Here is a 14,574-nt window from a genome sequence, read left to right on the forward strand (position 1 = left end):
GATGGCAACAGTGAGCACAGAGCATGTCTTGGGTGATGGGGGTCCTTGATAATGGACGCCGCTTTCCTGCGGCAACACTTGAGTAGATGCGCTCAGTGGTAGGGAGGGCTTTCCTGTGATGGACTGTTCCATAGACTACTTTTTGTAGGATTTTCCTTGCAGGGGCATTGGTGTTTCCATACCAGGCCATGATGCAGCCAGTCAATATACTCTCCACCACCTATCTATCGAAGTTGTGGTCTTTTTTGATGTACAATATACAGTATACATCAGTAGGATGTTTATGAAATTCTTGTCCAGAAATCATGTAACGTTTGAAAACTAAAAAAAAATGAGATTGCTCAAAACCTTTCAGATTCAATCCCACTGAAAAGGGATTCAAACATACACAGAAGGCATAGTGGTTATTGTATAAAAGAACTAAATTTGGTACAGAAAGATGCAATATTCAGTCATATGCATTGTCACTCTGGATAAGGTCAAAAAATATGTCCTTTACCCAAGTCTGAAGCAAATAATCATCCCTTTGTACTTATAAATAACAGGTCTTAATACATAATGGAGGTCATGTCTTCAAAACTGTTTACATTGAGGTCATTCATCTTACATACAGAAAGTAGTTATTAGAGCACATGCCAATCAAAAAGGCAATGACTTATCTGAATATGAGGGAGAAGGAAAAATTCTGCTTTTTCCATCAGTCTTAGAAGATCTATTTACTCTTCATCATTGCCGTCACTTTTCTACATTGCACTGTACCTTGACTAACTCAATGTCTTACTCAAGTATTCAAGTTTATTTTATATTTAAGTTGGCAGCATCTAAAATCACAGTTATCAACAGTAAAAATGTGTGCAGGGGTGACAGCATAGGTCAGAATTATGTGAATGGAGAATAAGAGGTCATTGGTAAAGCTGAGTATAGTTGCAGGGATGGTGTCAGGGTAGGGGTGGGTTTAAACATGCCATTAAGGATGATAGTGTTAGACAGCATATGCCAGTGAGAATCAATAAGGACACAGTAGGTGGTTGATTGGCAAAAGTTGCAGTTTCCATCATATACTTCTACTCATCTTATAACCTGGACCATCAATAACAATTAATCCCTTATTCCAACTCTCTCTGTTCTGATCTGGAACAAAGACAAAAGGAGATAGAAAGAGATGCAGCATTGATGAGATGGAAAGCACACGGAGGGTGAGGGATTGAAGTGTGCAGAACCTTGTCAGGGGTCGGTCATCACAGAGTGGGTAAATCATTCAGGAGAATAAATTGCCTGGCTCAGCCCACCCCACTAGAGGGGGACAGCCAATGCGCTGATGGAACTGCTCCAGGGCTAGACAGCAAATGTTGGTGCCGTATGTCTCAATTGTAAGTTAAGAGGGAGCAAAACACCTTAACTTATCCTGTCCCCAAATTTCATTTTCCATGCCCAAGCGATCAGTGCCCAGCTCACTTTCCCATTCTTACTTAACTATGATGCTCTAACAGCTGGCAGCAATTAGGTGATTGTTTCCCTTTTTTTAATGGTTCATCCACCTATTACAGAAAAAATACAATTATCTCTTTAAAAACGCAAACACGAGGAAATCTGTAGATGCTGGAAATTCAAACAACACACACAAAAAATGCTGGTGAACGCAGCAGGCCAGGCAGCATCTATAGGAAGAGGTACAGTTGACGTTTCGGGCTGAGACCCTTCGTCAGGACTGTACCTCTTCCTATAGACGCTGCCTGGCCTGCTGCTTTCACCAGCATTTTTTGTGTGTGTCACAATGATCTCTTTGGTGTTTTCTTTATGTATGCTTCTAGAATACATTACTCAATAAAAAAAACAATCCTATCTACGATAGTATATCAGCTGATTCCCCTCATTTCAACAATCCACAGAGAATATTATTGACAGCTGTCTCCAGTCTTTATACCACATTGCTATTTCACTTCTTTTCTTAAGATTGTATTTGATATCTGTTTGTAAGCATTTGCTATCTTGATCCTAACCAACAGTTAACAATCAGTAAGGATAGGCAGCAACACCTCCACCATTATCAACATTCGCACCACATCAGGGTGTCCTCAGCTCACTAATCAACTCAGATTCTGCTCTAACTTCCTCGACAAGTTTGCAGATGATACCACTGTAGTGAGCTGTATCTCAAAAAATGATAAATCAGAATACAGAAAGGAGATAGAGAGCTTGATGACATGGTGCTATGATAATGACCTTTCCTCCAGTGCCAGCAAAACAACAGAGCTAGTTATTTACTTTTGAACGGGGACAGTGCATGTGCTTCTGCCAATATCAATGGTGCTGAGGCCGAGGGGTTTGAAAGCTTAAAGTTCCTTAAAGAAAACATCACTAATGGCCTGCCCCGATTTAACCATGTAGATGCTACAGCCAAGAATGCTCACCACTGCCTCTACATTCTCAGGAGGCTAACCTGTCCACCCTGACCAATTTTTAATGATGCACCATAGAAACCATCCTATCTGGATGTGTCATGGCTTGGTATGGCAACTATTCTGTGAAGACCACAAGAAACTGCGGAGAGTTGTAGACGCTCCACGGACTCATCACGGAAACCAGCCTCTCCTCCATGGTCTCTGTCTACATATTCTTGGTGCCTCTGCAATGTAGAAAGCATAATCAAAGTCCCCACCCACCCTGGACATCCTCTCTTCTCCATCTTTCCATCAGGCAGAAGATAAAAAAGACTGAAAGCACATACCATCAGACTCACGGACAGATTCTATCTCACTGTTGCAGGACTCTTGAAGGCTGTTCCCATGATGCATTTGTCATGTACACGTGACAAATAAACTTGAACCACAATCTCTTGAATGACAATCAGCTCTGCATAACCTATCACATAGACTACTTTTAAAATCGTTTCTTACTAGAACTTTTTTCAGTGCTAATCTATTTTACGCAACTTAAGTTTTTAAATAATGATCTTTTAGATGAAGTGGCCAACATACTCGGTAAATAATGTACAACAAGGGAAGAGTAATTTAGATTCTACTTTGTATAGTAAAATGGTCATGCTGAAAGTGTGACAAACCTTAAGGAAAATCAGTCCTTAAAAATAGTAGATTCCATATCTCTTCTCGGAGGTCTTGCTGGAGGGATACTTGATAAAACTTCTCTTGCATAAAGTGTATTGTGAAGTCCTGCTTCTCGCAGTGCATGTTCAATTCGAATACGAGGGTCAGATACTATCTGCTCAGAAATAAATGATATTTTTGGTTCATGGTTAACTATTACAATTGGAATACTACCAACAAAAAATTAATTTGAGTCATAAATTTATAGGATGAAATCCTGGAAGTATCCAATAGGTTGGTGCGAGCACAGTTCACTTTAATAGAGTTGACCCGTGCTAAAACCAGCATATCCAGGTGCTTAAAAGTAAATAATGGCTGTTTACTCAGACAAAAGGAGATTCACTGCACCTTACAGCAGAATACTATAGGAAGATGAAGCTCTGAATATGTTAATTAAACAGTTATAATCTGGAAGTCTGCATCACATTTGGTGATATTAATCTATACTGTGATTATATGTTTAAATACACTTCTCAATTCCTCATCTAAATGATAAAAATGCCATATATACAGCATCCAAATGATGTGCTTTCCAGTTTTCCAGCAATGATCATATAACCCATACAAAGCCTATTTCATGCATGACAAAACATAGGAATGAATTTTAACCCTCTGACTTACATGGATAGAGACATGAGGTGTTCTTAAGAGAATGTGAGGCCAAATATCTCCATCGGATTTTTTCAGAGTCACAAACAGAGATTACTAATGTAGTTAGTTGTTCATGGCCTTACTAACTATAAAAGAGATGATGAAAAAGGTGAATGAACCAAGGCTGGCTCCCATTTCACAAATAACTTACAAGGTATCATGTTAACAGTTAAAAGGGCTTGAAATGAGATTGTGCTTTCAATTAGCATGAGGAAGAAGCCTGCAGCCAACACCAAGAATGATGTCTCAGCTGGATATTCAAAAGCAAGTATCTGATCCCCTGATTCTAGTTTCAATATTGAAAAAGTTTAATGATTCTGTGGGATTAAGAATAATGAAAACAGTGACACACTCGTCTACTCCTTGAAATGAAGATATCTAACTGCTTCACTCTGATCTTTTAAGTCCATTGCATCACCTTTCATACCTTTGTATCTGGCTGTAGAGATTGAATTAACTGATACTTCCAAAGGGGAAAGATATGGACACTTAAGAGAGAATAATTTCCAGAGGAAGAACAGGCAAAAGGATTTGCTGAATTTCTCTATCAGAAAGCAGCACTGACTGAATGGAGTAAATGGATTCCTTCTGTACCGCAACAATTCTATGATATCATAAAAAAATGACAAAGATTTTAAAAACAAAACCTGTTATTTAATTTTAGTGGATGCCCTGGAGCTGAAAGGCACCCTCAGCAAGCAGCTAATAGAATAAAGCAAATGTAATCATATTGTACCTGTTTGTCAGTGTATGTAGATAAATGATATAGTGGTTTTTGGGGCAACACTTCTTCTTGTGCTATGAATCCAAACCGTGCTTTAGATGCTTCTGTGTTACTCATCATTCGGACAGGATCGGCCTCTGCTGTAACAGCAAACTATGAAAACAGCAGATGAATCACAATTAGATGTCTAAAGTATTTATTTTACAATATATAAAATATACTAAAGTTTATTGGAAATATTGCAATTTGTCTTGAAGGTAAATATTATTGACTGAGTTACATATTTGAATTTGTTTCTGAAGTAATCATATAATATGAGCAGAATAAATCTATTCAAAACAAGGTACAAAAGTACAAAGTGCAAAGTAAAATTTACTATCAGAGTGTATACATGCCACCACATGCAATACTGAGATTCTTTTTCCTGCGGGCATACTTAGCAAATCTATAGAATAGTAATTCTAAGTAGGATCAATTCTAATAGAAACAAATAGCAAAAAATAATAAGAGCATGAAATAACAAGATAGAGTCCTTAAAGTGAGACTATCATTTGTGGGAACACCAGAAATAAAATAAGTGTAGTTAACCCTTTTTGTTCAAGAGCCGGATGGTTGAGGGGTAGTAACTGTTCTTGAACCTCATGATGCAAGTCCTGAGGCTCTTGTATCTTCTACCTGATGGCAGCAGTGAGAAAAGAGCGTGGCCTGGGTGGTGAGGATCTTTGATGATGGATGCTGCTTTTCTACGAGAATGTTTCATGTAGATGTGCTCAATGGTTGGGAGGTTCAATATACCATGGAATAGGCAAACGTTTAGTCCAGTGAGTGAACACCACTTTGATTAGGGTGCCTAATATTAATTCAAGGTGCCCTCCCGAGCAGACAATCAGTTTCATTGTTTGTTAAGTTGGAGGTTGAATTCCTGTTTAGACTGCCAAATTAGATCAAGGTTAGTGTACAGCAGCCACATCAATGGTCCCCAAAGTAATGTTAAATATGACACCAAAACATGAAGCACAAGATAATACAGTTGGCCCTCCTTATCCACGGGGGATTGGTCCCGGGGATACCAAAAAACACGGATGCTCAAGTCCATTATACAAAATGGCGTAGTATTTGCATATAAACTACGCACATCCTCCCGTATATTTTAAGTCATCTCTAGATGATCTCTCAAGGGAAATTAGGGATAGTATCAATTCCAAAGAAGAAACATACAAATTAGCCAGAAAAAGCGGCTCACCTGAGGACTGGGAGAAATTCAGAGTTCAGCAGAGGAGGACAAAGGGCTTAATTAGGAAAGGGGAAAAAGATTATGAGAGAAAACTGGCAGGGAACATAAAAACTGACTGTAAAAGCTTTTATAGGTATGTGAAAAGAAAAAGATTGGTTAAGACAAATGTAGGTCCCTTACAGTCAGAAACAGGTAAGTTGGTCATGGGGAACAAGGACATGGCAGACCAATTGAATAACTATTTTGGTTCTGTCTTAACTAAGGAGGACATAAATAATCTTCCAGAAATAGTAGGGGACCGAGGATCCAGTGAGATGGAGGAACTGAGGGAAATACATGTTAGTAGGGAAGTGGTGTTAGCTAAATTGAAGGAATTAAAGGCAGATAAATCCCCAGGACCAGATGGTCAGCGTCCCAGAGTGCTTAAGGAAGTAGCCCAAGAAATAGTGGATGCATTAGTGATAATTTTTCAAAACTCTTTAGATTCTGGACTGGTTCCTGAGGATTGGAGGGTGGCTAATGCAACCCCACTTTTTAAAAAAGGAGGGAGAGAGAAACCGGGGAATTATAGACCAGTTAGCCTAATGTCAGTGGTGGGGAAAATGCTAGAGTCAGTTATCAAAGATGTGATAACAGCACATTTGGAAAGCGGTGAAATCATCGGACAAAGTCGGCATGGATTTGTGAAAGGAAAATCATGTCTGACGAATCTCATAGAATTTTTTGAGGATGTAACTAGTAGAGTGGATGGGGGAGAACCAGTGGATGTGGTATATTTGGATTTTCAAAAGGCTTTTGACAAGGTCCTACACAGGAGATTAGTGTGCAAACTTAAAGCACACGGTTTTGGGGGTATGGTATTGATGTGGATAGAGAATTGGTTGGCAGACAGGAAGCAAAGAGTGGGAATAAACGGGACCTTTTCAGAATGGCAGGTGGTGACTAGTGGGGTACCGCAAGGCTCAGTGCTGGGACCCCAGTTGTTTACAATATATATTAATGACTTAGATGAGGGAATTAAATGCAGCATCTCCAAGTTTGCAGATGACACGAAGCTGGGTGGCAGTGTTAGCTGTGAGGAGGATGTTAAGAGGATGCAGGGTGACTTGGATAGATTAGGTGAGTAGGCAAGTTCATGGCAGATGCAATTTAATGTGGATAAATGTGAGGTTATCCACTTTGGCGGCAAAAACAGGAAAACAGATTATTATCTGGATGGTGGCTGATTAGGAAAAGGGGAGGTGCAACAAGACCTGGGTGTCATTATACACCAGTCATTGAAAGTGGGCATGCAGGCACAGCAGGCAGTGAAAAAGGCGACAGGAGCAGGGAGGTTCTACTGCAGTTGTACAAGGTTTTGGTGAGACCACACCTGGAGTATTGTGTGCAGTTTTGGTCCCCTAATCTGAGGAAAGACATTCTGGCCATAGAGGGAGTACAAGGAAGGTTCACCAGATTGATTCCTGGGATGGCAGGACTTTCATATGATGAAAGACTGGATCAACTAGGCTTATACTCGCTGGAATTTAGAAGATTAAGGGGGGATCTTATTGAAATGTATAAAATCCTAAAGGGATTGAACAGGCTAGATGCAGGAAGATTGTTCCCAATGTTGGGGAAGTCCAGAACGAGGGGTCACAGTTTGAGGATAAAGGGGAAGCCTTTTAGGACCGAGATTAGGAAAAACTTCTTCACACAGAGAGTGGTGAATCTGTGGAATTCTCTGCCACAGGAAACAGTTGAGGTCAGTTCATTGGCTATATTTAAGAGGGAGTTAGATATGGCCCTTGTGGCTAAAGGGATCAAGGGGTATGGAGAGAAGGCAGGTACAGGGTTCTGAGTTGGATGATCAGACATGATCATACTGAATGGTGGTGCAGGCTCGAAGGGCTGAATGGCCTATTCCTGCACCTATTTTCTATGTTTCTATGTTTCTAGATTACATATAATACCTAATACAATGTAAATGCTACAGTTGAAGTCAGAAGTTTACATACACTTTAGCCAAATACATTTAAACTCAGTTTTTCCACAATTCCTGACATTTAATCCTAAAAAACATTCCCTGTCTTAGGTCAGTTAAGATCACTACTTTATTTTAAGAATGTGAAATGTCAGAATAATAGAGAGAATGATTTATTTCAGCTTTTATTTCTTTCATCACTTTCCCAGTGGGTCAGAAGTGTACATACACTTTGTTAGTATTTGGTAGCATTGCCTTTAAATTGTTTAACTTGGGTCAAACATTTTGGGTAGCCTTCCACTAGCTTCTCACAATAAGTTGCTGGAATTTTGTTCCATTCCTCCAGACAGAACTGGTGTAACTGAGTCAGGTTTGTAGGCCTCCTTGCTCGCACACGCTTTTTCAGTTCTGCCCACAAATATTCTATCGGATTGAGGTCAGGGCTTTGTGATGACCACTCCAATACCTTGACTTTGTTATCCTTAAGCAATTTTGCCACAACTTTGGAGGTATGCTTAGGGTCATTGTCCATTTGGAAGACCCATTTGTGACCGAGCTTTAACTTCCTGGCTGATGTCTTGAGATGTTGCTTCAATATACCCACATAATTTTCCTTCCTCATGATGCCATCTATTTTATGAAGTGCACCAGTCCCTCCTGCAGCAAAGCACCCCCACAACATGATGCTGCCACCTCCATGCTTCACGGTTGGGATGGTGTTCTTTAGCTTACAAGCCTCACCCTTTTTCCTCCAAACATAACGATGGTCATTATGGCCAAACAGTTCAATTTTTGTTTCATTAGACCAGAGGACATTTCTCCAAAAAGTAAGATCTTTGTCCCCATGTGCACTTGCAAACTGTAGTCAGGCTTTTTTATGACGGTTTTGGAGCAGTGGCTTCTTCCTTGCTGAGCAGCCTTTCAGGTTATGTCGATATAGGACTCGTTTTACTGTGGATATAGATACTTGTCTATCTGTTTCCTCCAGCATCTTCACAAGGTCCTTTGCTGTTGTTCTGGGATTGATTTGCACTTTTCGCACCAAAGTACGTTCATCTCTAGGAGACAGAATGTGTCTCGTTCCTGAGCGGTATGACAGCTGCGTGGTCCCATGGTGTTTATACTTGCGTACTATTGTTTGTACAAATGAAGTGGTACCTTCAGGCGTTTGAAAATTGCTCCCAAGGATGAACCAGACTTGACATCATTTTCTGACCTCAATCCGATAGAAAATTTGTGGGCAGAACTGAAAAAGCGTGTGCAAGCAAGGAGGCCTACAAACCTGACTCGGTTACACTTGTTCTGTCTGGAGGAATGGAACAAAATTCCAGCAACTTACTGTGAGAAGCTTGTGGAAGACCACCCAAAACGTTTGACCCAAGTTGAACAATTTAAAGGCAATGCTACCAAATACTAACAAAGTGTATGTAAACTTCTGACCCACTGGGAAAGTGATGAAAGAATAAAAGCAGAAATAAATCATTCTCTCTACTATTATTCTGACATTTCACATTCCTAAAATAAAGTAGTGATCCTAACTGACCTAAGTCAGGGAATGTTTTTTAGGATTAAATGTCAGGAATTGTGGAAAAACTGAGTTTAAATGTATTTGGCTAAGGTGCATGTAAACTTCTGACTTCAACTGTATGTAAATAGTTGTTATACTGTATTGTTTAGGGAATAATGACAAGAAAAAATGCTCAAACAACGAGTACTAGAGAGAGAACTTTTGGGTTTTCCTGATCCACGGTTGATTGAATCCGCGCATGCGAAACCCGCGAATAAGGAGGGCCGACTGTATGCATTCTTAACTGACTCTAAGGACAAGAGCCACAGGAATGTGCTTCTCAATTCCATATTGTGATTTTTAAAATTGCTGGTTCACAAACACCAACGTTATTATATTTCTAGCCACCATCACTTCTCCTCAAACTTATCTATTGCCTTTGGCTCCGTGAGCCAGCCAGTTAATCTCAGCTCCCTTCCTAAGTGGTAAGCTAATATCTGGTAGCATGATTCTTCCTGCATTTAATTAGTAACATTCAAGGAAGGTCAACAAAACAGCTTGCTGTTGTCTATTTGGCCAACTATTGTAGCCATTGAATGCAAAGCTGAAGCAATCCTATTTCAGAATAAATTCTGATTAATTTATGCAATAAAAAACACAGTAACATAGAAACATAGAAAATAGGTGCAGGAGTAGGCCATTCGGCCCTTTGAGCCTGCACCACCATTCAGTATGATCATGGCTGATCATCCAACTCAGAACCCTGTACCAGCCTTCCCTCCATACCCCCTGATCCCTTTAGCCACAAGGGCCATATCTAACTCCCTCTTAAATATAGCCAGTGAACTGGCCTCAACTGTTTCCTGTGGCAGAGAATTCCACAGATTCACCACTCTCTGTGTGAAGAAGTTTTTCCTAATCTCGGTGCTAAAAAGCTTCCCCTTTATCCTCAAACTGTGACCGCTCATTCTGGACTTCCCTAAAATTGCAGGTGGTTATTAATATCAGATTTAGGACAACTAACTAGTCCAATGTGTTGACAGTGAAAAGACTAGAGATGTTTTAAGGCCTGGAACTCAACTAAACAGAACTCCAAAATGTCAACTGAGACCAGAATCATTATTGTGGACCTCCTTTGAACTGTCTCCAGTGTCAGCACATGCTTTCAAAGATAAGGTGCCCAAAACTGCTCATAATACTCCAAGTGAAGTCTCACCAGTGCTTTATAAAGCCCCAACATTGCATCCCTACTTTTATATTCTAGTCCTCTTGAAAAGAATGCTAACATTGCATTTGCCTTCCTCACCACAGACTCAACCTACAAATTAACTTTTAGGGAATCTTGCACAAGAACTCCTAAATCCCTTTGTACCTCAGATTTCTGAATTTTCTATCTATTTAGAAAATAATCTGCCCTTTTATTTCTTCTACCAAAGTGCAGTACACTTCCAAATACTGCAATCCATCTGCCACTTCTTGCCCATTCTCCTAATCTAAGTCCTTCTGTTGCCTTTCTATTTCCTTAAAGCAACGTACCACTCCACCTATCTTTGTATAGTCTGCAAACTTTGCAATAAAGCCATCAATTCCATCATCCAAATCATTGACATATAATGTAAAAAGAAGCAGTCCCAACACAGACTACTGTGGATCACCACCAGTCACCAGCAACCAACCAGAAAAGGCTCTCTTTATTCCCACTCTTTTCCTCCCCGGGCCTTCTGAAAATCCAAGTACACAACATCATCTGATTCTCCTTTGTCTATGCTGCTTCTTATTTCTTCAAAGAATTCCAACAGATTTGTCAGGCAAGATTTTCCCTTGAGTAAACCATGCTGACCACCTCCTATTTTATCGTGTGCCTCCAAGTATCCTGAGACCACATCCTTAACCATCGACTCCAACATCTTCCCAACCACTGAGGTCAGACTAACAGGCCTATAATTTCCTTTCTTCTGCCTGTCTCCCTTTTTGAAGAGTAGCGTGACATCTACAATTTTTCAGTCTTCCAGAACTATTCCAGAATCTAGTGATTCTTGAAAGATCATTACTAATGCCACCAAAGTCTCTTCAGCCACCTCTTTCAGAACCTTGGGGTGTATACTATCTGGTCCAGGTGATTTATCTACCTTCAGACCTTTCAGTTTCCCAAGAAACTTCTCCCTAGTGTTGGCAACTGCAAACACTTCATGCCCCCTGACAAGACTGATGCAAAATATTTATCTAGTTCTTCCACCATTTCCTTGTTTCCCATTACTACCTCTCCAGCATTTTAAAAATTATTAGCGAGTTTACTTTCATATTCCATATTTTCTTCTTAATGACTTTTTTTTAGTTGCCTTCTGTTAGTTTTTAAAATCTTCCCAATCCTCCAAACTTCCCACTAATTTTTGCTCTTTTATCTGCCCCCTCTTTGGCTTTTATCTTGGCTTTGACTTTTCTGGTTCACCATGGTTGTGTCATCTTGAATACTTTGGGATGTATATATCATATGCCTTCCAAACTTCTTCCAGTCATTGTGCCTCGCCACCATCCCTGCCAGTGTTCTTTTCCAATCCATTTTGCCCATCTCCTCTTTACTCCAATGTAAAACTGATGCATCTGACTTCAGCTTCTTCTCAAATTCCAGGGTGAATTTGATCATGTTATGATTACTTTCCCTCAAGGGTCCTTTTACCTTAAGCTATCTAATCAATTCCGGTTCATTACACAACACCCAATCCAGAATAACTGATTCCCTAGTGAGCTCAACCATAAACTGCTTTAAAAAGTTATCTCAAAGGCATTCTAGAAGTTCCCCCTCTTGGGATCCTAGTACCAATCTGATTTTCTCAATCTATCTGCATATTGAAATCCCCCATGACTATTGTGACATTGTTCTTTCGGCATGCTTTTTCTATATTCTGTTGTAATTTGTAGACCACATCCTTCCTACAGTTTGGGGCTCTGTATACAGCTCCCATCAGGGTCTTTTTAACTTTGCAGTTCCTTAGCCCTACACACGATTCAACACCTTCCGACTTCTGCAAAACAAAGATCAGACTACTATTTATCGATTGCAGCTCAGCATGCAACAGCATCCATCCTTCACTACTAAAAATCAAGTTTCAAGAACCTGGGCCTCCTCTGCAACTGGATCCTTGGCTTCCTTACAGAGAGATAACAGTCAACGTGGATTGGTAATAACATCTTTTCACTGATTCCTGATAACCAGCTTCACCGTTTACATCACCACCTATTTTAGTGTAATCTACAAACTTACAAATCATGTCTTGTACATTCTCATCCAAATGGTTGATGTAGATGAGAAATAGCGATGGGCCTAGCATTGCCCTCCAGATAACATCACAAGCAAGCCTTCAGTCCAAAAAGCAACTTTCTATCATCACCCCTGCTTCCTACCTCAAACTGGTACACCCCCAGCTGTAATATGAGCTATCCTTAAGGCATCCCCTATTTAACTATCTTAAGTTCCAAATGCTTAACTCCATGGTAAAAACAGTGGAGAAATATTCACTGAGGATTCACACATTTGTTGGGCACATGACCAAGTGGTTAAGGCGTTCGTCTAGTGATCTCAGGGTCACTAGTTCGAGCCTCAGCTGTGGCAGCGTGTTTGTGCCCCTGAGCAAGGCACTTAATCACACATTGCTGTAGTCTGTGCGAGGAGTGGCACCCCACACAGACTACCAATCTGCGCCTTGTAAGGCGTGAAAATGCCCGACGCAGGCCTCTCATGGTCTGAGACGACGTTCCCTCCCCTCCCCCACCCATTTCTTGCAGCTTTACACAAAGGTACCTATTTTGGTCATTGAAGGATCTTATTCTTACTCTAGTTACTCTTTTCCTTTTAATATACATAAAATCTTTTTGGATTCTTCTTAATCTTCTCTGCCAAAATGATCACATACCCCCTTCTGATTTCATTATTAAGTCTACTCCTTCATCTAGGTCTGATGGAGTGGTCAGGAATTATAAATCTGTACCTTTTGCCAGTAGGCATCAAGATACTTCTGATGTTCCTCTTCTTCCTGCATTTTCTTCAGGATGACTGCCTTCTTTTCTTGAAGACGAGTCTGCAACAGCTCCTGTCTGTATTTCACCCTATTAACAATCCAACAGAGAGTTGACACTGATAATAACCCCACTGTGGAGGAGTGTCTTCTAAGGAAAAACAGTTTTGAAGTGGGCTGAGTTGTAGGTTGTTATATGAGTAAAAACAGTAAGGAAAAAAGAAGGAACAGGCGACAAAAAACACAATATGAAATCCATGAATCACAACACAAAAGAAGCATCATTTGAGCAATTGATAGCGACAAATAGCAGATCAAAACTACCCACGCCACAGTCTCTATCATAGCCCTATTGGAGAGAGTCTTTAGCATCCTGCCAAGCCCAGCTTTTTCAGAACCTAAAATAAAATCTTACTTTAAATTTAAATAGATCTAGAACATCAAATACAAAGATAGAGGGATGCAGGGATTTTTCAACAAAATTACTTTATATATCGTGTTTTCACCCTTCTCTGGTAATTCATTCCTATTTATAGGAAAAGCTTATTAGTTGAGAAATACAAGGGAAAATTCCAGGTGATCAAAACAACTGTGTATGTTTTGCCAGGAAGCAGTTTCATCAAACGAAATCAAATGGTTGGTATTTCTTATTGTTGACAACTGTGCTATGGGCCACTTGCTCCTGCCTGGATCTGATTGCTCTCTTCTAGTGGAGTTGGTGCCTAATTAGCATTCTCTTACTCCAATCATACACAGATCCCTTTTGTAGTGTGTTGTTATGCAGGAAATGTTTCTTATCTGGACACAATGGCAGTATTGTAGTGCAACATACTATCAAAGTAGTCTAAACAACTGAACTATTGTTTGTACATAGATCTTAGATGTGTTGCTCTTTAACTTGGTAACGGCTACATTACCAATAAGCTGCTCTGTTGGATTTCAAATTGATATCAGGAGCCTGGCTGTGATGGGTAGTGCCGGCTTCCAAATTGTTATCTAATAATCTATTGCCAGCTTCAAACAATAGATCAGATTTTGCAGTAAAAATAAAGTAAGGTTCACAATATTCAGTTTAATGAGCGTAAATAGAAACTTCAAATGATAAAATAGGAGCGAATTCAATAAATCTTAAATACTGCTAAAAAATTTTATAGTTCATATCAAAGAAATCATAGAGAAGTACAGCACAGAAGCAGACCCCCCCATGTCAGCGTTCACTATCATGTACGCAATAATATTTCCTTAACACATTATTCTCCCTTCATTTTCATTCACTTTCCCCCCACTCATCTATACACCAAGGTCACTATACAGTGGCCAATTAACCTACCAGTCGGCACATTTTAGAAATATCGGGGGGAGCCAAAGCACCCACAGG

At 40.0% G+C, this 14,574-nt stretch overlaps 1 protein-coding gene across 3 annotated transcripts in view; it reads right to left on the reverse strand.

Annotated features, from left to right (window-relative positions):
• LOC140199614 (coiled-coil domain-containing protein 148-like) overlaps positions 1-14,574 on the reverse strand; it is a 116,241-nt gene that overhangs the window by 1,798 nt on the left and 99,869 nt on the right. For all 3 annotated transcript variants that reach the window (XM_072261987.1, XM_072261988.1, XM_072261986.1), the window contains 3 exons: positions 13,170-13,287; positions 4,492-4,632; positions 3,062-3,219 (listed from right to left, as the gene is read on the reverse strand). In XM_072261987.1, the coding sequence (XP_072118088.1) occupies positions 3,073-3,219; positions 4,492-4,632; positions 13,170-13,287 (406 nt within the window). In that variant the 3' untranslated portion in view covers positions 3,062-3,072. The remainder of the gene's footprint in view (positions 1-3,061; positions 3,220-4,491; positions 4,633-13,169; positions 13,288-14,574) is intronic.

The sequence above is a fragment of the Mobula birostris genome, chromosome 6 (genome assembly GCF_030028105.1).
Source record: "Mobula birostris isolate sMobBir1 chromosome 6, sMobBir1.hap1, whole genome shotgun sequence".
Classification (NCBI taxonomy): Eukaryota; Metazoa; Chordata; class Chondrichthyes; order Myliobatiformes; family Myliobatidae; genus Mobula; species Mobula birostris.